Source organism: Tetrapisispora phaffii, chromosome 7 (genome assembly GCF_000236905.1).
Source record: "Tetrapisispora phaffii CBS 4417 chromosome 7, complete genome".
In the NCBI taxonomy this organism is placed as follows: Eukaryota; Fungi; Ascomycota; class Saccharomycetes; order Saccharomycetales; family Saccharomycetaceae; genus Tetrapisispora; species Tetrapisispora phaffii.
In genome coordinates, this window is record NC_016526.1 from 732,879 (window position 1) to 755,356 (window position 22,478).

Genomic DNA, 22,478 nt, shown 5'->3' on the forward strand with positions numbered 1-22,478 from the left:
AAGTAATATCAAATTTACAATGCACTGACTACATAAATTTTTGTTTTAATTTATCAAAACATAATATAAAGTTATATTTAATTAAAAAATGAGAAAATGAAAGGGTATATAATTTATGTTGAAGATAAATTGTAGAATATATATACAAATATAATTTTTAAAACTTTGATGAAGATCCAGCTAATTTGATCGCAGCATTGTCCAAAACCACAGCGTTTCTGTTGACATCAATAGTTTGAAATACAACGACGCCTGCAGGTTGCTTCCATGCTTTCACCTTTAGCTTTTCACCAGGAAAAACGACATTGGTAAATCTAATCTTTAATTCCGTATATGGACCAAATTTTTCAAATAAGGCTTTTGCTGAAACTCCTAAAGTACACAATCCATGTAAAATTGGTTTAGGAAATTTAACACTCTTAGCTAGTACTGGATCGATATGCAATGGATTGTAATCACCAGACAATCTATACAACGCAGCTTGGTCTTGAGTAGTGTCAATTTCAACTTCAAAATCGGGGTTTCTATCTTTAGGAGCTTTGAAATCTGTCATTGCAAACTTGGCTCTATTTTCTCCTTTGATTATTTTATCTTTCGGAACTGATGCGCCTCTAATAAACATGGTACCTTCATTGTAGGCAATCAATTTATTTGTTTTAACATCATATGTTTCTGATCCTCCAACAATTACTGCAGCTTTGCCATTCTTATCTAAGACTTGAACCGGTTTGACAACTGTTTTGAATTCTCCCTTAGTTGGAATAGTAGAATGTAACTTGAAATATTGTTCACCATGTAATAACATAGCATAATTAAAATTGTCACATAGTTTTGTAAAATCCAAGGAAGCTGTAGAATTCATAAATGGAATGACAGCAAATGTTGGCAAAATTTGGAAACTTGGATCATTTTCATAAACGTATTTTAATTCACTTGCAGTGCAACCCAGTCCAAGATTATAAAGAATAGAATCCTTAAAAGTATATTTAAAAATTCCATCTGATTTTGCTCTTAATGCAGAACTTTGTGCATTCTGAATACTTTGAAGTATTGACATCGATGATTCGGTAGTACTAGACGGATTTGTGGTTCCACTAGAAAAATTAACTACTGATTTCCAATTGTCTCTAATCATTTCTGGTTTAATATCATCTTTTAATGCTATATAGCCAGAAGCTCTTTGCCATCTAGTCTGGCCACACCAACCTCCACCAACTTCATATAATTGTCCAGTCACACCACCTTTTTTCTTATTTTTTAATTGCAATTCATCAGATGCCAGTAAAACGACAAAAGGTGACACTTGCGACGCTTCAAAATGATTGTTTAATTCTTTTTCTCCGAAAATTGTTTTCGTCATCGATGTTTCAGCATGTGGAGCTATAACATTAACTCTAATATTTTTCTTGAAACCTTCAATTGCAGTTGACTTTGAGAACCCAATAATAGCTGATTTTGCTGCTGCATAATTTGCCTGCCCAAAATTACCATAAATACCAGAAGTTGATGTAGTATTAATAATATAACTCATTCCTTTGTTTTGTAAATAATGTGGCCATACTGCTTTAGTCATAGTAAAAGTTGCCAATAAATGAACAGCAATCACATCATTCCATTCTTTATCAGTCATTTTAAGAAAAGACCTGTCTCTTAAGATACCAGCATTATTAACCAATACATCAATTTTGCCAAAATTTTTAATTGCATTCTCTACAATTTTATTTGATTCTGTAATAATATTGTGAGTATCAGATATAGCAATTTTTTGACCATATTGTTTATTTAATTCATTAACAAACTCCGATGAATCAGTTAAATCATTGATAACAACCATTGCACCATATTTGGCAAAAAATTTGGCATGAGATTTACCTAAACCAGAATTTGCTCCTGTAATGATAACTACTTTACCTTTAATCGAATTAATTTTCAAACTACCTTGATCATTTTGTATTGGTAACGCCTTTGCCTTGGTAATTAGAGCATTATAGTCTGATAATTCAACCGGATGAGATTTTTTATTGAAAGGTTTAATATCAGTTTTAAAATCAGTAATGTCATCCCATTTATTTAAAATTGCCTCTGGAGTGAAATAATTTTCATCAGTTGGATTGAAGATTTGACCGGCAGATCTTTCCCATCTAATTTGACCATAGAAACCAGCAGCTAATTCAAAAATCGAGTTTGTTACTTTTGTTGTCTCATGAGTCAAATACAATACTAAAGGTGCAATTTTTTCAGGCCCTAAATTTTTCAAAATATGTTTTGGAATCACATTTTCTGTCATTTTTGATCTTGCCAATGGAGCAATTGAGTTAACCATAATATTATTTTTATAGCCTTCTTTTGCTAATGTCTCTGCAAAACCAACTAAACCCATTTTTGCAGCAGAGTAATTTGCTTGGCCAAAATTTCCAAATAAACCAGCTGGCGAAGAAGTATTTATAATTCTGCCAAAATTTTGTTCCTTCATATACGACCAAGCTTTCTTAGTTAATTTATAAGAACCATTTAAATGGACGTCAAGTACATTTGTGAACTCCTTTTCTGTCATATTATTAAATGCTTTATCTCTTAAGATGCCCGCATTATTAATTAAAACATCGATTCTACCCCATTCATTAATCACTTGTTCAATAATTCTATCGCCTCGAGTATCAACAGAATCATAATTAGCGATTGCAATACCATTAAACTTTTCTTTAATCTCTTTCACAACCAAATCAGCAGCGTTATATGTTTGCCTGTTGATTGTTGTTTTACCTAAATCATTAATTAAGAGTTTTGCACCTCTCTTAGCATACTCCAATGCATAGACCCTTCCTAAACCACCGCCCGAACCTGTCACCACAACGACTCTGTCCTTAAATAACAAATCAGTATCTGTCATTATCAAAATATACTGTTTATCTTGTTGCTATGTATATGTACTATTTAATTTTGTTTCACAGCAGTATCCATTACCAGAAAAAAAATTCTAAATTCTAAATTCAACATATAATTAATAGTAGAGAAATGTTTAATAAAATATATAGAGAATCTAGTAGTTCCCTTTTATATAAAATTAAAAATTGAAAAATAATAGTTTGTTTTTGTGTCATTTATATATCTACCAACATATACAGATATGCTGAAAAAAGGAATACCCTGATTGATCAATTTATAAGAATAGACCCACAAACCCCAGTAGAACCATCAAACAAAATCCCCAATTGCAAATCATCACACACACAACTCTCGCGAAATATGGCCTGTTTTAATCCGAAGGAAAATTAACCGCCGAAGTCAATTTAATCATTCATTTCTCATTTTACCCCAATTTCATTGATCACCCGATGCGGAGTTTACACCAAGGGCCATTCTTATATCCGTTTTCACAATTATGCACTACAAAAAAGGAAACTTGGAAGCAGCAACACCTTAAAAGGAGGAGAGGGGGAACTACGCAAGTGCTTCTATTATGCGAATCGTTTTGGTGGCGGATTTGGAAAAGACGGTTGCGTGGTGTGTTTTTGTGGAGAACGGAAGTGACCCGTCGGGTTTTATTTAACCGAAAACACAAAATCCGATTTATGAACTCCGGGCACGCGTCAGTGTCCGGGTAAGAAAGAACGATGCGCGTCACGCTCGATATCGCTCGATGTCCTTCTCGGTGTTCAATTCTCGGTGTTCGATTTCGAAAGACGTAACTCGCTAAAGTCAGATCTGAACTAATAACAATATATGCATGTATCTGAAAAAGAAGTTTCTGTTCTTTTTTTCTTTCTTTTTTTCTCTCTCTCTTAACGTTTCGGATTTTGCTGCGAGACTTTTACTTACTTTTCCACTTTGTATTATTTATTTGTTTGTCTCGAGGCATCAACTTATTGTGTTCGAACCTGTTATTAGCTAATTCTCGTATTTTTGATTCTAATCATTACTTAGAGAACTCAGTAAGAACTGCTGTTATTGTTTTTTTACAGGAATGAGAAGAGGTATAAGCGGAAAAAAAGAAAGCAAAAGATAATAATAATAATAGCACATTGCAATAATAGATGCATCTATTCTATTCTGTGGTACTTCTACATTTGTAACTGCTATAGCCAAAGATACGCTCTTGGATGAATAAGGATATATACTTGTCACTGAGCAAAGTACAAAGAAGTGGATAATATTTCAAGGTTAAGAAAATAATAGTATCCTTTATGATAAAAAAATTTGGTTATATATCGTCCCATCGTTGAAGTAAAGTAACCGATAAACATAGGCAAATAATTGTATATATACATACATATGTTTAGGCGAAGGAAGAGTACCAATATTGAGACACACGAATTATAAACAACAAACGATACCATGTCATTACTCGATAATTGTATTGTACGTTCGAATTTGTTACAAGGGAGTTTAGATGTGTTGAACAATATTAATGATGATTATAATGGCAGGCCGTTAATCATGCTTACAACATGTACAAATTATATTCTATCTTCGATTAATACAGTTAGAGGTAAGTTTAACACTTTGGACAATTTACGAAGAGATTTCAATGCGACTGCGCATGCAAATACAAATTCAAATACGAATGTCAATGTAAACACAACATCCACTTCAGGTGTGTATAATAATGGTAGTTTACTGAATCATGAACGGATCATTGGTGCAAATTATGATGGTGTGTTTAGCAACATGGCTGTGAAGCCAACTGATTTATATGACCAAGATTTAATTGCAAAAGGTATTTTACCTGAATACGAAAATGTTGTCGATGACATGGCTCCATTGTATGAAGATGATGAAAGAAATTTCTTGATGGATGACTATGAAAACAATGGAATACAGGATGATTATGAACAGGCCTTACCCAATGGAGAAATATTAATCTACAATCTACCCACTGGGACTTTAGTCAATTTTCTATGGAATTTAATTATTAGTACAAGTTTCCAATTTATTGGTTTCTTAATCACGTATTTCTTACATAATTCACACGCTGGTAAAAATGGTTCCCGATTTGGTTTGGGACTAACCTTTATTGGATATTCGTATTCAATGTTGCCCAAAAGAGAGTTATCAAAGTCAGTAGGTAGTAGTACTGCAGGATCGCGCAATGGTGAAGAATTAATGAGGATTATAGTTGAAAACCCTAATGAGATCGATGATCTCCTGATAAAAATGGACCCAGCTACTTCTAAATTCGATCATTTTAGTTCTGATCTGGTAATAAATACAACACCAACCTTTAATATTACCACTGCATCAAGTACTGTCAGTTTAAAGACCATATACGATATACCTCTATTATCCATTGTCATAGGAGCACTAGGATTGTTTATCTTATTAAAAAGTGTTCATGATTATGCTAAGGTCAAAAAAATGGAAAGAAATTATAAAGAACAATTCCAAGCATGACTGCATCAAACTATCTCATAGCCGTAACATCATTCAAGTACTCATTAAAGTCACTTCATATTCATGCACAATACTAAATATATAAAAATTACTGCTTTACATAAAGTTACCATATTTAAGCATTTCTCTATCATTTTATTGTCGATCCAATATTTTATACATTTTTACTCAAAAAGATTTATGTAAATTTTAATATAAGTTTTTTACTACTGACACATTTTACGTTATTTTTTTTTTTTGATTTCTATTTTAGCACATCCAGTACTTTTTCATAGACAGTAAATACAATACCACCACTTAATATTAATCTCCCTAGTCTAGGAGTTGCACCTTTCCAAAATATCTTTAAACCTTCATTCTTGTAAACTTTAACAAAACAATCCAATGTATTTTTATATTTTGAATGCTCCAAACTTTGCATTCTTGTCTTGACAGTATCAATGGGCATCGTCGAGTATACTGTCACGATTCCACTAAAGGCACCCACGACAAAAGTCAAGCCAGAGGATAAAGGTTTGTCAACAGGAGTACTTGTATATTTTTGCACTATTGTTTTGATTTTATTGTAACAGCCCAGACGGACAGCGGAGTTAGCTGCTTGTCTCATCGAAACTGGAATGACACCACTATACAGACCTCGTAAGCCCTCTGCACGAAGTAAATTCCCATAATTCCGTAGAACGCCCTTACCATTATTCGAATATTTTGGGGTAGGAGAACGTTTATCATCAATCATCAAAGTCTTAACATGTTCAAAAGGTGTCACGGCAAAGACACTCTCCATCAACCCTGCCCCTAAACCGGCAATGACACCTCTTGGCCCACTAACTTCCCCGGTAAGAGGATCTTTTAACATATCTTTAATCATATCAAAACCAAGAAACCGTATACTAGCTTTGGCAGTATTGCCAACAATGAAAACGGGACACCCTATGTACATGGCCCCAATACCTTGAAATCTGCCAATCTGATACAATAATTTAATTGGATTTTTTGTCACATTAACAGCTTTAGAACTCAATTGCAACCTCGTCTTCGCAAATTCAAATGGATAGGTTATTGAACCTTCAATTGCACCAGCAAGTGCACCGGCAATGAACGAGCTTGTTGGGTCTACTTTTTGTTTCTGTTTCTCAGACATACCCTGCTAGCGTTATGTGTATATGTGTGTTTAAATATAGTATATACCAAGAAAAATTAACAAGTATGATGGATCTCACATAACAAAAATGAAATTTTGTATAATTAGAACCCTCCATTTATACATGTTTTAGCAAAAAGATGACAACAGCATCTCTAAATATATTTTAAATAATCGATGAGTCTTTCAGTTGAGAGATGATTCATACTTTTATTAGCAGTTTAAAGGTTTTCCGATGGAATTTTACCTTTCAAGAATTCCGTTACTACGGGAAAATGTCAAAATATCGAAAAGTTTTAGGACAATGTAATAAAATGCTGGCTATTATTCCAACGGTTGCTAGAATTTGTATACGGCGATAAGACCTCTAACATCAAGCTAGTATTCCCATTTTAGAATATCTAATGGAGTGTAGTATTCATATATAGTGGTCCTATTTTAAAGCATACTGCCATTCAAACTAGTTCATAGGAGCTATTTTTCTCATTTCGTGAAGTTATTATATTGCTGATGAGAATATCTTAAACGAATTTTAATATAACTTGATATTATAACAATATATAAATAGTCAGTTATCAGCTATTGCTTAAAAACAGTGAAAATTATATTTTAAACAAGTTATTTTCCCTGTAGAATCTAATAAGTTATTCTTTCTATGGTTACCCAATGACAAAAAAAGAGTCTTTCATGAGAACCGACTATCAAATAATATTAAAATCTTGACTGAAATTTTACATATATGAAGAAATGTATAGAAATTGATAATAGTATGTTACTATTATGATGCTTAGATAAAATAACTAGATACAAGAGTAGACATATCCTACTTTATAATTAATTAGGATAAAACAAAATTACATTTTACAGACAAATAGTACGTAGGTATCACAATTTTTGTTAGAAAAGAATACGCCATTTCGACTTCAGTGGGGATTATTTTCAAGTAGATATATCAAAACCAAACAAACAGACAGTAAGTTTTACATATCTTCCAGTAAAATAGAGTTTTCAATCGAAAGTGATGCTATTTATATTAAATTCATACATATAGAAATCCAAACAAGAGAAAAAATGAGCACAGTTATTTCAGTCAACGAAAAAGGAGCTATCAAGAGAGATTCTATGGAATATATTGTCCGATCTGGCATAGCAGGTGGAATATCTGGCTCCTGTGCCAAATCATTAATAGCTCCCTTAGATAGAATAAAGATATTATTCCAAACTTCAAACCCTCATTATGCAAAATATTCAGGGTCTCTCCACGGGTTGGTCAAGGCAGCAAAACATATATGGACCCAGGATGGTGTTCTTGGTTTATTCCAAGGTCATTCAATTACATTAGCAAGAATTTTCCCTTATGCCGCAATGAAATTCGTAGCTTATGAACAAATCAGAAGTATCCTAATTCCTAGTAAACAATACGAAACACATTGGAGGAGAATGATGAGTGGCTCGTTATCAGGGCTATGTAGTGTATTTATTACTTATCCATTGGATTTAATTCGTGTGAGATTGGCTTACGTAACTGAGCATCATCATGTTAAGGTAAGATTTGTAATAAAACAAATTTATCATGAGCCTGCATCAACAACATTGCTATCAAAAGGATATATACCGACTTGGTTTGCTCATTGGTGTAATTTTTATCGAGGCTACACTCCTTCTGTATTAGGCATGATTCCATATGCAGGTGTATCATTTTTTGCACATGATTTTTTGCATGACATATTTAAATTACCATATTTAAGACCATATTCTGTTGTTCCATTATCCGCTGAGCAAGATAAAGAAAGAAGAAAGAAACGTCAAAAACTGCCACTAAGAACGTGGGCTGAATTAATATCCGGTGGGCTAGCTGGTATAGCGTCACAAACTGCAGCTTATCCTTTTGAAATAATTAGAAGAAGATTACAAGTGAGTAGTTTATCAACTAGAAATATGTATTCTCACAAATTTGAAACAATACCTCAAATAGCTAGAATAATATATAAAGAACGTGGATGGAGAGGCTTTTTTGTTGGATTGAGTATAGGTTACATAAAAGTTACACCGATGGTTGCATGTAGTTTTTTCGTTTATGAAAGAATGAAATGGTACTTGGGTATTTAAGCTAAATTGGGTACAGACAAGTTATTTTATGATATTAAATATTTTAGGGACTATATTAATATTCTAAGTATCTTTTAAACTTCATATATAAAATAGGATTTCAACTCTTCATTTACTCTGAAAGAAATCTTATGTCATGATGATTCTGTTAATAAAATATAAACAATTTGATGTAAATAGATGCACAAATGCATAACCAACCAATCATTACCAATACTTTAAAAATAATTCTATATATTTAGTATAAATTCAGATTATATGCCAGATTTATTATTAACAATTTATAACTTATATAGTATAGCGCTTCTGAGATTCAAATATACAATGGGAGATAAAAGCAAACTAGACATTAACATTCTTTAAACATCCTCGAATTCAATGTCCATATCGTCCTCATTGTCATCATCCTTGATTTCTTCTTTATTTCCATCATCATCTGCATCACTAACTGCGTCTTCTTTTGCGTTAGCTTCAACATTAGTTACCTGTTCCTCAGAAGGTTCTTTCTTTTTGTCTATAACATTATTTTCAACAACATCTTCAAAATCACCATCTTCCTCCTCATCTACATCTTCCATTTCAATTTCGTCTTCATGTTTATTATTTTGTTCATCTTCATCATCTTCGTCTTCATCTTCATCCTCTTCTTTCTTCATACGAGCTTGTTTCTTTGCCAGAGATGCGTAGTATTCGTTCAAAGTTCTTTCATTCTCTCTTTCTTCAATTTCTTGTTCAGTCAATGCACGACGTTGTTGGTAAGAGTTGTTATAATAACTTGAATTCATCGAGGAGCCAGCAGAGCTCATTATACCATTCGATTCATTCAAAGATTGCGCCGCATAAGCCGTTGTTCGTGGATCGAACTCTTCGTCTTTATCCAACCTACCCAAATCAGCTTTTCCGATAGTACTTTGTTTATGCCACTCTGGAACTGCATTCTGTTTTCTTTTTTCTTCGGCTTTTCTCTCTTGCAATTCACGTTGAACCATTTCATCACTTGCTGTTGTGATGTTGATATGTAATGTAGCTTGGGAGTTGGCACCTGCACGTCTACTACTGTCATTGCCCAACAAGGCACTATTAGCTAATGCATTTGTCTCGTTACGGTTTGCATTTGTCATTGCATGGTTCTCACCAGGTCTAAACATTGTAGAACCTCTCTTTGGATTGTATGTGTAGGCCGCCTTGGATTGATTTTGTGGTGGGATCAATCTTGCCAATGCAATTTCGAAAGTGTTCTCTTCTATTCTTGAATCATCGATTTTCTTTAAATAATCAATGATAGGTTGCACTTGGTCCATTAACTTATTTAATTTATCTTGCTTCTCTTTATTCTTTTTATTTGAATCATCCTCAATCAATGGCTCATCACACAGCGAACACATGAATTCGGTTCTGTCGAAGTTCAATAATTGAATTGCCTCCAACTGAGTGTACTTAGTTAAACAAATTGGACACATGTACCCATTTGGTTCTGAATTTTTATCTAGATCATTTTTCAATCTCTGCACAACTTGATGCACTTTCCATTTGATAGAATCAATAGCATGCGGAAACTTGATGTAGTAGTAGATCCTCTCTATGGATTTGGAGTTTGGAGGGAACTCTCGCTGCTTATGAGTGGACAACAACCCATCTGATCTCAACGTTGCAATCAAAGGACCCAAATCTGTCTTGTTTATACTCAGCAACTGCTTGATGTCTTCTTCTGCTAAGACGGAATGATACAGTACTGCATCCAACACCAATATGTACGAGCCACCATAGAAACCTCTAACAACGAACTTCAGTAAATTCTTGACAATATCATAAATCTGCTTATCCATCGCTTAACAATCAGAAGGTAGTGGGGTTGGGGGAGGGGGGAATCGGAAGGAAGAAAAACTCACTGTAATTGCAACCACGGTACCGAAAGCAAAGTATATACACTTTCTAAACACGAATACCAATAAAACGTGTTCCAAAGTTTCACAAACGACCTCCAAATAGTGACCTTCAAGCCTTTAATATGCGCAAGACAGTAGACTATTTGCAATATTAAAATATTGAAATAATATTTTAATATTTGAAATATTCTGTTAAGTATGAGCAGGAAAAAGAAACGTGAAAAAGGTCAAAATTCCTAACAGCCCTAACAGCCCTAAACGACGATGCGTAGGGTCACAATGAGCAAAACAACCCTACATTTGTTACCCGGGCAACATCCACAAACGTTACCCGACACACCATCGGGTTCTCCTTCCCGCGCACAGTTTCCGTTCTAACCAATTGCAAGCGGTCCGCTGAAAAATAGCAATACTATCCAATGGCACTATCCACTTTCCCCACCATGCCTAAACGGACCCTACACGGACAAACACAAGAACAGAAACGGCGATTGTTCACAGGCAAATAGTCAGTGATGACTGTTTTAGAGTATTGATTGACACTGTTAAGAAATTGAATGGCAGTAATTACCTTAGTAATGAAATATTATAACTTAGGATCCTGAGATGACTACTAGAATAATCTAATGATTGGACAACCAAGGTATCAAAAAACATTATTTTGCTAGTTTCAGTAACTGTAATTTCTTGTTGAGAGACGAGTAGATGTTTTAGTCGGGAGGTCTTTGAGTGCAAGAGTGCCAAGGTTTTGAGCTTTGCTGAAAATTTATAATGTAAAGATGACTCTGGTTCAATAATTTCAATGTATATATATAAGTGTGTGTATGTTCTTGTATGTGTTTTATCTGTTTGTTGTATTATAACATAAGCCGCAAACACCAACAGTGATATATGCTTGGAATTCTTCAATATGTTGAAATCGACAAAACACTGTTTGGTCACTAGGGCTATTAATTGTAGTCGTGTTTTCTCTACAGTTGAGATCTTGTATAAACCTGCTTATTCTCCAGTTGAGAGCTTCAGCCCACAAGTCCTGGATTCTTCTCATTGCAAAGTTAAAGACCATTTTACAAAGACTCCAATAGGTAAAGAAGCCCAATATTTGTTCCATAATAAGAAAATCAAGAAGGCTACAAGACTCTCGGTGTCAAACCAAGCTGTTGAATGTCATTTAGAGTCATTCAATTTACTGAACTCGCCTCTTTTCAATAAAGGGTCTGCATTCACTCAAGAGGAAAGAGAGGCTTTCAAACTAGATGCATTGTTACCGCCACAAATTAACACACTGGAGGAACAAGTAGAAAGAGCCTATAAACAACTATGCAGATTTAAAACACCACTGGCTAAAAATGATTTCATGACTTCAATGAGGGTTCAGAATAAAGTATTATATTTTGCTTTGATCAAAGAACATATTAAAGAATTAGTGCCAATCATTTATACTCCAACAGAAGGTGACGCTATTGCGGCGTATTCTCATAGATTTAGAAAACCAGAAGGTATTTTCTTGGATATCACTGATCCAGACTCAATAGAGAGAAGACTATCTCTTTACGGAGAAGACAAAGACGTGGACTACATTGTAGTTACTGATTCGGAAGGGATTTTAGGTATTGGTGATCAGGGTGTCGGTGGTATTAGAATCGCGGTGTCCAAATTGGCTTTAATGACTCTATGTGGTGGCATTCATCCAGGTCGTGTCTTACCTGTTTGTCTAGATGTTGGAACAAATAACAAACGACTGGCTAGAGACGAATTGTATATGGGAAACAGATTTTCAAGAATTAGAGGCAAACAATATGATGAGTTTGTTGAGAAATTCATACAAGCCGTCAAAAAACGTTTCCCATCTGCCATCTTGCATTTTGAAGACTTTGGTGTCACAAACGCAAGAAGGTTACTAAATAGATATAAAAATGAGTTGCCTTGCTTCAATGACGATATTCAAGGTACAGGCGCTGTCGTGATGGCATCGCTTATTGCAGCATTGAGGCATACCAATAGAACTCTAGATGCTTCCAAAATATTAATATTTGGTGCAGGTTCTGCCGGTTTAGGTATTGCTGATCAAATTGTTAATAATTTAGTAGCAGATGGGATGTCAAAAGAAGTGGCTAGATCCAAAATTTACCTAATGGATAGACGAGGTTTGATATTAAAGAGTATGGAGGATGTATCCTCGCCTAGTCAATATCTTTTTGCTAAAGATGACGAACTAGCTAGTTCGTTCGATTCAGAATCGTTACAGGAGGTCATTTCTATGGTCAAACCTACTTGTTTGATAGGTTGTTCGACCCAGGCTGGTGCCTTCAATAAAGTTGTAATAAAAGAGATGTACAAACATAATCCTCGACCAATTATATTCCCATTGTCCAATCCAACTAGATTGCATGAGGCGGTTCCTGAAGATTTATTAAAATGGACGGACTTCAACGCGTTAGTGGCCACTGGTTCACCTTTCCCACCTGTTGAAGGGTATAGAATATCTGAAAATAATAATTGTTTCTCATTCCCTGGTATTGGGTTAGGCGCAGTACTATCTCGTGCTACTGTAATTTCTGATAAGATGATTGCTGCAGCAGTTCATCAGTTGGCATCATTGTCTCCATTAAAGGATGGGGATTCCAGACCAGGTTTATTACCCTCGATGACTGAAATCAATGACACATCATCTAGAGTGGCGACTGCTGTCATTTTACAAGCGATCGAAGAAGGTGTAGCCAGAATTGAAAATGAAACGATACCGGGCTCTAAACATGAAGAAAAAGTGAATGTTCCTAGAGACTTCGATGGTTGTTTGGAGTGGGTTCGCGAACAGATGTGGAAGCCTGAATACAAACCAATGGTGAAGGTTGTCCATGATCCCACAATCCATACCCATCAACTCTAAGAAGCAGTTCCTAGGACTTTCCGTATTTACATTTATGTTATTATATCACCGGTAACCAGCGATAGAATGGTCACAAAATACATACACATACCTAGATATAAATGCAGACAGCTCTATCAAAAATATTTTATCCATGTTCTTTTAAAAATATATAATTTGATTTTATATAATTAATTGATATCAAATGCTCTTTCCCCATTCTTTAATGACAATATGTTTCTAACGTCTGTAGTATACCTCAATGACTCCAAGAAGGGTAATAAATTCAACAAATCTTGATCTGTGGGATCACTTATCCATCCTTCCACTTGAATAGCGTTATCTACATTCATTGCATAACTGACGGGGCTATTATCTATCAATATAATTTCATGCAATATCGAATTAGCTCTAACGAGCTCATTTCCATGATCATCATTAGTATCATTAATTATCGACAGATCCTTAATGTAACCTACGCCATCTCGGAGAATACAATGGTTTCTGTAGTACCTCTTCGAGAAGTTTCCTACAAATGAGGATTCTAGCCAGTCGATAACAGGGTCTGCGTACTCTTTCATTGATGCAGTGAAAATGATCAAATCGTACCATTTACTTACATTAGATAAGAACAGATCGCAATAAGGCCTCTTGTGGACGTAATACAAAGTCGATATGCCGCTGATTTGGAATTTCACTTCCACCAGATGCGCCTGTGCGTTGTTCGAGTTGGAGTTTGATCTAGAGATGGAATGGATCAGAGTCTCGTCTAGATCTAGAACGAGTTTCTTCTTCCTCCCACTATGCAATATGGATCTTGGAATCAGTTTTTTAGGGAACAAGAACCTCCCCATCTTCTTTGTGCCGAACGCTACGGACGAGGACATAGACTTGACCGCCGAGTTATTTTTACCGCTGCCAGCAGCACCAGGGACTTTGTATAGGTTCGAAGCGTTAAGCAAAGAACCCTTGACTGTGTCTCGTTGTAGTATCATTTCGCCGCCTTTCATGTCGTCTTCGAGCACGGAATCCAAGTTCTGCAATTGCTCGGTTCTCTTACGGCCCTTTGTGACATAGAACGCATTGTTGTTAGCGATCGAGGAAGCATCCGACAGACTGTTCGCCGTCTGCGAGTCCCTAGATCTGCCGTTGTTACTGTTGTTCTGTTCGAACAAAGTCAATGGGAACGTTAGCAGATACCACGAGAACAGCAACGGTTTCACTAGCAACAACCTTGGCAAGAACAGAAGCACGAACCAGAACGGCTTCTCGTCTGGTAGAGCAGGTTGCAGCTCCTCTTGCTCCTCCTTGCCGCCCTCCTCTCTGATCGATGTGATCAAACTATTCGAAATGTAAGATATCGTATTCATTGCGATACTTGCGATAGATATCTCCTCACCTTCCCTTGTGACGGAGTGAAAAAAGAAATAAAAGGTGTCCAGATAGTGCACTTTGCCGCCATTATATAAAAAAACAATGCAAATTAGCCGCCAACATCTTTTATTGCCATTGAAGTTATCCAGTCGAATGAGAAGGGGAGTGTAGTACCAGCATCCAATAAGACTTCCTGTGCCATGTTCACATCACTATAAATTAAAAAACAAACGTGCACACACACACCCTACACCAAATTGGGGAAGTGAAAAGCTCATCACATACATTTACCCGGATAAACAGACGGCACCAAAATTTTGTTAGACTGTTACCCGGGTGTTTCGAGTGGCAACATAATTTTGCTTATCCAGAATGCACGAGACGTCGTACCAAACTACATTTTCCACATGGGTTCCTTCAACACGTCAGTCTTCAGTAACCTCTAAGCTTTCTCAGACAGCGGTGACTTATCGGCATCTTATGAAACTTGACGTCTGGACGTTCGGTGCTGTTTGGTGGAGAGACAGAGGGACAAGACAAATACGTAGAGGTTGGATACAAATGGAGGTGCAGAAAATGTTAACTATCAAACGTAAAATGCAGGTGTTGTGAGACGCTCTCCAAGAGATGCGTGACGCCTTGGTATTAAAGTTTTTTAAACTTTGGTTTTGGCTTCGTGGTAGGACTCTCCCGCTGAGTAACACTGCCCTGCAGACGGGGCACGCTCACGCCAACGAGTCTAGAGAGAACAGCGGCGCGAGCAAATAGAAAAAGAAAGATTGATACCACGGCAAAAATAAGAAATTCCAATAATAGATCGACAGTCAGCGGGTTTGCTGGACACCTGCTCCACGCATCGAGTGCCCAGCGCGCTGGCATATCAGATGCATGAGCATCTCTCTGCGGACCTCTAACACGACAGTCACGCAGTCCTATCCTCTAGGGGGGGCTGGACGTAATTCCGCAAATTTGAAATTCTCACTTCCGTGCCAACAAATTCCGTGAATTTCCAGGGCATTGCACACTGGCACGGACACACATCCACGCCCAGATAGGTAGAAAAAGAAAAAAACGTACACAACAGATGAGTAGTGTCACACGCTGCTTGTCTCCGAGGGTTATTGGTTTGCACGTATAAATACTAAATAAACGGGTGCGGTGCACCTCCTCTTGACGCCCCTTCGCGTCGACAACTACCATTTTGCAGCTCCCTGCTGCTACGCGTATCGGCGTGTCAACGCATTAATTTTCAAATGTTAAGTAATAGCCAGAAGCGGAATCCATCGAGACGTTGTCGGTGCAATAAAAGCTGCTAAACCTTAAATTTCTTTTCTCCGCTCCTCTTCGCATTTCCTCTTAGTGAATTTCATGAAATGTATGAAATTTAACGAAACTTCTGATTTTTCTCTTGTTCTACCCAGTTGCACTCCTTCATGCTTTTCGACATTCGTAGTACGTTCATCTCACATCAAATGTCAATTAGTTAAATATCACACACAGCAAATTTCGAAATAGTTGCAACATCGTTTTATTAGTCAAGATTCATTTCGAAAATTACCTCTATTGTGCGTGTGTTTCTCTTCAAAATATTAAACATACTCAAAATTTGTCGTATTTATTCGATTTTGTGTTTTTTCTTTTTCAAAATTTAAGATCGCTATTAGTCGTTCTAAGGATTTCGAAATGTTAAGATGCTATATATGACTTTGAAACAAAACAAACAAACAAACTTGTTACTGCTTACTTTGAATTTTGAAAAGTTTAAAGTTTTTCAAGCTTTATTAAAGTTTTTTACTCTAGTTAATGAATAAATTTAGTACTTGTTTTTTCTTCAACTACTAGTATTCTCAATATTCGTGGAAGAAATTTTCTTAATGGCTAGCAATATTTCTCTATTGAGGAAAAAATATTTTCAGCACCACATACTTTTATTTTCTTCTTTTGCATTTCTTTGTCAACGAACAAAAACAAGAGCATCTGCATTTAAAGTTATTAAACTTTTTTTCTACACTTAAAAGAACTTAAAAGAACTTAATATATATGCTTATATATATATATATTTCAATTTTTTGCACTTAAAATATTGCTTGGAAAAGTATATAAGAGGATTTTAAGATTTAGAGATCCGTAGTTAGAGAGTGTGTTGCTTGTACTGCTCGCTTACGCTGGTGCCTGACTCATTATAAAATCAAAAAACCTGGTTATAGTCGACCACGACATTTTTGGGCGGGTCTAAAGGAGATACAGTTGACACACACTCCCACACACATCCAGATATAACACAGCAAAATAGGAAAGTGTATATTGGCTTAAACTTTGGATAAGAAAGAGTTTCGGAAACCAAAAGAAAAATAGTATTTAATATAGTACAACACACAAGACTTCGTTTTTTTTTATTTAATAAAGGTTAAGTTTGCCAAATAACCAACGGACTTTTACTAAATTTATATGTAAATAGCATTTTACTTTGTATAGTTGTACTAAATTTAGTAAAACTACAGGATTACAAAAACGTACTTAGACATTGTGTTTTATATATATTTTCACAGGTATACAACTACGATTATAACCCGACAAGACTACAGAGCAATCAAGAAAATACAATCTGAACAATTAAACTAACATGACGAAACGAGATCCCCGTTTAAATGCTGAGCCAGACAATAGCAATAGCTCTTGCAACAACACAAATTCAGGGAACCAATTCGATTACAATAAACCACTTTTAGATAGTCAAGCAAAGAGCCCAGATAATCAAACTAAACGAATAAATGTTCGAACCTCGAGTATAAATAAACATGAAAAACCATACCTTTTGGCACCAGAACTGAAGTCGTTCAATCAATATAATAATAACACGACGCGTCATAACAGTCTACGAAATAATAATTTTAATCTCAGACCATGGACTCCAACTGTTCACAATACATATGCATTCCCACCTTTTTATTCTGAAAAAAATAATGGCACAAACAATAGCCAAAGTGTGATTGTAAATAGCTCAAAAACTGTACAATCGGATGGCGATTTTCTTTCAAAAGGGTTACCTCCAAGATTGGGCCCGGTGCATACCCAATACAATAACCAACATAAGATCCATGCAAGCAATGCTCAATTCAATTACCACTTACCATTCCCATTAGCCGATAGTAATATCAGTCTGCATACACAATCAAATAGCAATGCGAGTAACTACAACAACGGCAGTAGTACTACTGGAAGCTCAAGCGACAGTGCAAGTGGCGGCAGTGGAAGTATAATGACAAGTAAAAACGAAAAAATATATTCTAATGATCAACAACAAAGCTATTATGCTCAAAACAATCAGCAACAGGACTCATTTGCATTTTCAGATAATATATACATGAACAACAAGTACATCTTTCGGTGTAACGTTTGTGGGAAATACTTCAAGAGGAAGTCATGGTTGAAAAGACATTTACTGTCTCATTCTTCAAATCGACAGTACTCCTGTCCCTGGTGTTTAAGTAAACACAAGAGGAAAGATAATCTTCTCCAACATATGAAATTGAAGCACAAACAACAAGTCTTGCAAGAAATGGACAAATTGAGCGAAAGTTCATTGGAATTGAACGATGAATCGAGTACTGGTACCGATACTGCATCGCCCATCGTGAACGAAACTGCATTGTCCATGTTGAACGACGATAGCGGAAGCAGCAGTAATGATAACGTGAGTATAATAGCAATGGTCGACAATGGGACCTTGAAGAAAGAAAACGTGAAAAAAGTCTTGAACTCAATAATCGAAAGACAAAGACAATAGGATGATGACGAGCCCAAAGTTCAATTTTTTAAATTGGCTTATTTAACAACATCCCGGCAAAATTCCTATTGTAAATAATAGAACATGGGGGAAGGTAGAGCACGAACGTCTACACCACTATTATTTTGCATATGAATGCATGACTGCATAGCTAATATATATATATATATATTATACATTATATACATTATATTCGTAACTACCATTGTATAAAAGCGTTTTCAATGAAGAAAACTAATGACGGCGCACAGGGAAGACATTGCTGTCATTATACGTTTGAATAAATTATATTATATTGAGACTATATTTGTATTTGTAGTAAAGTATTTATACAGATGGATGTGGGATCATAACATTTCTCTGACGACTGCTTCGTGTGGGAAGTCGTCGTCAGTTGGATTCTTAATGACGTTGGAAGTATGTTGAAACTCTTGTTTCTTGAAGAATGCAATGGCGTAGAAAGCAGCTGAAATTGAAAGACCAATTGCAACCACGATCAGACTTGTTACTTTCAAAATAAGTGAACACCACTGTACGATTGCCATTCCTGTGAAGAAGAGACATCTCCAGCCGTTCGTTTCGAAGTATTTCACAAAGTTGACAAAATTGTCGCTGAGGGGACATATTTTCAAAAGGAAAGGAATCTCAATGAACAGAATGACAAGACTTTGTACTATGGCGACAATGCCAAAGGCAATGACTGCATTGACATGGAACAAATTAGCAATACCCAGAGCCATGCATAGTATGATATTGATGTATCCGAAGTATTGACCGTAGACGCTGAAATTGAAGCTCTTCAGATCTTTGAGCATACCTGCGCCGTTAATGAATTGTTTTATGCTGAGTGCCATGAGTAGATGAGTGTGTGGGGGGAGGGGGGTATGGAGTGATAGATACTGTGTACGGGATAGCACGGGATGCAGTTTGAGAGGCACCCTTACACATGTACATATAGCCATGCCAATATATATATATAGACATGGCTATATGTGCGTTTCAGTATGAGTACGTTTCAGGAAGGGCTGTACCCAGGCTGATGAGATCTGATACCATGCCATCGGGATCACTGCACACGGCGCGCACATACACACAAACCCATCAGTGATGACCATGCCTGCGTGGAAGTGGCGATGTACTGGAACCCAGCTCGGCCTAGCGCAAGTGTCGGCACACACAGCGCAAAACCAGGGAACGGAGAACGACGGCGGGGTAAGCCGCACCTTTGACCAGCCGCGTCACCCGACACGAAGCTGCCGGGTGAGCAACTGCCGCTGCAGTTTACCCGGCGCACACCATCGCCACCGCCGTCTGTCTCTGGGCGCGACCCTCGGCTGCTCGCCCACCTCGGTCTTTTCGTTGTTGTCTCGCGCGCTGCGCTGCGCGAGACTCCCCTTCGGCTCGCCAACAAAACAGCGCAGCGTTTCCACGGCGCGCGAACAACGATTTTTCCGTTCGCGCGAAAATCCTGGCAGCGTGTGAAAAAGCTGACACGCTGCGAAACTGCAGGCACGCGCACCGCACTGTGCCCGCGCACACAACACGCCGCAGCGCACCCTCCACGCCCCGTACCGACCACTTCGCTCCGCGCTTGCTCCACCGTCCCGGGCCGCCCGCCGGCCTCGCCCATAGCCCCCCCAGTCGCTGCAACTCCCCGCACGAGCGCTCCTTTCTCGCGCAAAACGTCCCAGAACGCACACAAAAAGAAAGAAGTTTACACAAAAACGCAAAAACACAAAAACACAAACGTCGATTCTTTGCATTTTCAAAATTAAATAAATAGAGAGCAACAACCGGGAAATTTTATCTTCACTGTTTCTTCCTTTCCACTACTTTTTCATTTCTGTAACACAAGTACATTACAAAACTCTTTTTATTTTATTTTGTTTTTTCGTTTGCGCTGTGAAGTTTTTTCGCCCTTCTTTCTAAGTGCACACTTTCAAGTACACACTACTGGGAAGAGATAAAACATTTCATATCCTATTATATTTGTTTTGTTTGTTTATTTGTTTACTTACGTTTGAAAGACATTAAGCAAAGAAAGTATAACATATACACATATATATACTGAGGTATCTCACAAGTTTTCTGTTTAAATTTTATTGCTAGAGAGTTTTATTCGGTAAAGATCACGGTTAGTCGGAATATTTTACATTGTATTTTTTGACGTCCTTCCATATATATCTAAATTTTTATTTTATTTTATTTGTTTTGCCACTTCTTTCTCACATATATTTTATTATTTTGTGAAAAAAAAAACGGAACAGAAATATCTGAAGAAACATAGACAGCTTTCTTTCTTTTTTTTTTTTTAGTCCCTTTTACTTTTATAAGAAAAAAAGTTAATTAATAGTTACACATATTTTTTAGTGCGTTTACGACAATGGACTCAAATCAGTACAGTAATCCAGGTAACAGTAATTCGCAGTTTAATCAGTCAGGTCTACCCCAACAATACCAGCCTATGATGCAAAACAGTTTTTATCCACAACAACAGCAACAGCAGCAACAACAACAGCAGCAGCAAGTGCCTCAATTCCATCAGTTTCAGCAAACTGGTTATGCTCCAAGTATTTCACACCAAGCAGGTGGAGGTCAAAGTCAACAATCAGCTACTGGTGCTGGCCAAGGTGCTGGACAAGCTGATGCCGCTGCTCAAGCTGCTGCTCAGGTGGCCGCCGCCGGAGATTTCAATTATTCGCAAATGGCGAACCCATCGAACCAACAGATGAACCAACACCAATTATCGGAATTAATGTACAATTCCTTTTTGACTCATTTGGCTCAAAAACAAATTCCAAATTCAACAGGCTCAGCAAACCCTGCAGGAAGCAATTCCATGCAAAAACAATTCGGTGACCATGCTGCGGCATTACAAAATAACTTAATGCTTGATCCAATGCACCAACAACAGTTGTTGCAACAACAGATGTTACAACAACAAGCCATGCAGCAACAGGCCATGCAACAGTCCATGCAAACACAAATGGCTTCTGGTAAGAAAGGTCCAAAGGGTAAACAAAATAATCAAGCCACAGCTACCGCAACCGGTAAAGGTGCCAAAAATAAAGATGTTAAAAAGTTATCGTCCACTCAAACAAGAATAGAAAAAAGAAAACAATTAAAGAAACAAGGTCCAAAAAGACCTTCTTCCGCTTACTTCTTATTCTCCATGTCTATTAGAAACGAATTATTACAAGAGCATCCACACGCAAAAGTTCCGGAATTATCTAAACTAGCTTCGATTAGATGGAAGGATTTAACTGATGAACAAAAAAAACCATTTTATGATGAATTCAGAACTAATTGGGAAAAATATAGAGTTTTACGTGATGATTACGAAAAAACTTTACCACCAAAGAGACCTTCAGGCCCATTCATTCAGTTTACTCAAGATATCCGTCCACTCGTAGTGAAAGAAAACCCAGATAGAAACTTGATTGAAATTACAAAAATTATAGGTGAAAAATGGCGTCAACTAGATCCAGTGAAGAAAGCTGAATATACTGAAAATTACAGAATTAGATTAAAGGAATGGGAAAGTTGTTATCCAGAAGACGCTGAAGAAGACAATTTAAAGATTAAAGTTAAAAAACCAAGAAAGAAGAAAGTTAAGAACGCTAATATAGATCCAAATGCTGCTAATCCAAATGATTTGAATCAAATGAATGTTATGAACCCAATGAATAACATTGCAAACATAAACGGTATGCCACCAAATGCTGCTGTTAATCAAAACTGAAGATAACACAATAAAATTATATTCCATCATATTAATTTTAATCTTTAGTTTTTTTGTATTTTTATTGAAATCAACTATGTTTTATTTATTCTACTTTTTTTCTTTGTTCTTAAGAGAAAGAAGAAACCATCTCCTAATTCAACGTTCTTATTTATTATAATCACTAGAAAAGGAATTCT

At 36.4% G+C, this 22,478-nt stretch overlaps 11 protein-coding genes across 11 annotated transcripts; 5 read left to right on the forward strand and 6 right to left on the reverse strand.

Moving 5' to 3' along the window:
- Positions 1 to 157: 157 nt before the first annotated feature.
- On the reverse strand, positions 158 to 2,890 carry FOX2 (bifunctional hydroxyacyl-CoA dehydrogenase/enoyl-CoA hydratase FOX2; the record flags this gene model as incomplete). The annotated part of the gene is made up of 1 exon (XM_003686570.1): positions 158 to 2,890. One exon carries the CDS (start codon positions 2,888 to 2,890, stop codon positions 158 to 160), a length of 2,733 nt encoding a protein of 910 aa, XP_003686618.1.
- A 1,445-nt stretch (positions 2,891 to 4,335) lies between these two features.
- Positions 4,336 to 5,391, forward strand: TPHA0G03450 (uncharacterized protein; the record flags this gene model as incomplete). Its single annotated transcript, XM_003686571.1, has 1 exon — positions 4,336 to 5,391. One exon carries the CDS (start codon positions 4,336 to 4,338, stop codon positions 5,389 to 5,391), a length of 1,056 nt encoding a protein of 351 aa, XP_003686619.1.
- A 244-nt stretch (positions 5,392 to 5,635) lies between these two features.
- On the reverse strand, positions 5,636 to 6,532 carry CTP1 (Ctp1p; the record flags this gene model as incomplete). The annotated part of the gene is made up of 1 exon (XM_003686572.1): positions 5,636 to 6,532. One exon carries the CDS (start codon positions 6,530 to 6,532, stop codon positions 5,636 to 5,638), a length of 897 nt encoding a protein of 298 aa, XP_003686620.1.
- Positions 6,533 to 7,603: 1,071 nt separating this feature from the next.
- On the forward strand, positions 7,604 to 8,641 carry LEU5 (coenzyme A transporter; the record flags this gene model as incomplete). The annotated part of the gene is made up of 1 exon (XM_003686573.1): positions 7,604 to 8,641. The coding sequence occupies one exon, from the start codon at positions 7,604 to 7,606 to the stop codon at positions 8,639 to 8,641; it is 1,038 nt and encodes a 345-aa protein (XP_003686621.1).
- Positions 8,642 to 9,000: 359 nt separating this feature from the next.
- On the reverse strand, positions 9,001 to 10,467 carry TFA1 (transcription factor TFIIE subunit TFA1; the record flags this gene model as incomplete). The annotated part of the gene is made up of 1 exon (XM_003686574.1): positions 9,001 to 10,467. One exon carries the CDS (start codon positions 10,465 to 10,467, stop codon positions 9,001 to 9,003), a length of 1,467 nt encoding a protein of 488 aa, XP_003686622.1.
- A 970-nt stretch (positions 10,468 to 11,437) lies between these two features.
- MAE1 (malate dehydrogenase (oxaloacetate-decarboxylating)) lies at positions 11,438 to 13,417 on the forward strand (the record flags this gene model as incomplete). Its single annotated transcript, XM_003686575.1, has 1 exon — positions 11,438 to 13,417. One exon carries the CDS (start codon positions 11,438 to 11,440, stop codon positions 13,415 to 13,417), a length of 1,980 nt encoding a protein of 659 aa, XP_003686623.1.
- Positions 13,418 to 13,587: 170 nt separating this feature from the next.
- On the reverse strand, positions 13,588 to 14,766 carry NEM1 (Nem1-Spo7 phosphatase catalytic subunit NEM1; the record flags this gene model as incomplete). Its single annotated transcript, XM_003686576.1, has 1 exon — positions 13,588 to 14,766. One exon carries the CDS (start codon positions 14,764 to 14,766, stop codon positions 13,588 to 13,590), a length of 1,179 nt encoding a protein of 392 aa, XP_003686624.1.
- Positions 14,767 to 17,393: 2,627 nt separating this feature from the next.
- TPHA0G03510 (C2H2-type zinc finger protein) lies at positions 17,394 to 18,557 on the forward strand (the record flags this gene model as incomplete). The annotated part of the gene is made up of 1 exon (XM_003686577.1): positions 17,394 to 18,557. The coding sequence occupies one exon, from the start codon at positions 17,394 to 17,396 to the stop codon at positions 18,555 to 18,557; it is 1,164 nt and encodes a 387-aa protein (XP_003686625.1).
- A 347-nt stretch (positions 18,558 to 18,904) lies between these two features.
- TVP18 (Tvp18p) lies at positions 18,905 to 19,519 on the reverse strand (the record flags this gene model as incomplete). The annotated part of the gene is made up of 1 exon (XM_003686578.1): positions 18,905 to 19,519. One exon carries the CDS (start codon positions 19,517 to 19,519, stop codon positions 18,905 to 18,907), a length of 615 nt encoding a protein of 204 aa, XP_003686626.1.
- A 104-nt stretch (positions 19,520 to 19,623) lies between these two features.
- Positions 19,624 to 20,187, reverse strand: TPHA0G03530 (uncharacterized protein; the record flags this gene model as incomplete). The annotated part of the gene is made up of 1 exon (XM_003686579.1): positions 19,624 to 20,187. The coding sequence occupies one exon, from the start codon at positions 20,185 to 20,187 to the stop codon at positions 19,624 to 19,626; it is 564 nt and encodes a 187-aa protein (XP_003686627.1).
- Positions 20,188 to 20,940: 753 nt separating this feature from the next.
- Positions 20,941 to 22,299, forward strand: IXR1 (DNA-binding transcription repressor IXR1; the record flags this gene model as incomplete). Its single annotated transcript, XM_003686580.1, has 1 exon — positions 20,941 to 22,299. One exon carries the CDS (start codon positions 20,941 to 20,943, stop codon positions 22,297 to 22,299), a length of 1,359 nt encoding a protein of 452 aa, XP_003686628.1.
- Between the last annotated feature and the right edge of the window lie 179 nt (positions 22,300 to 22,478).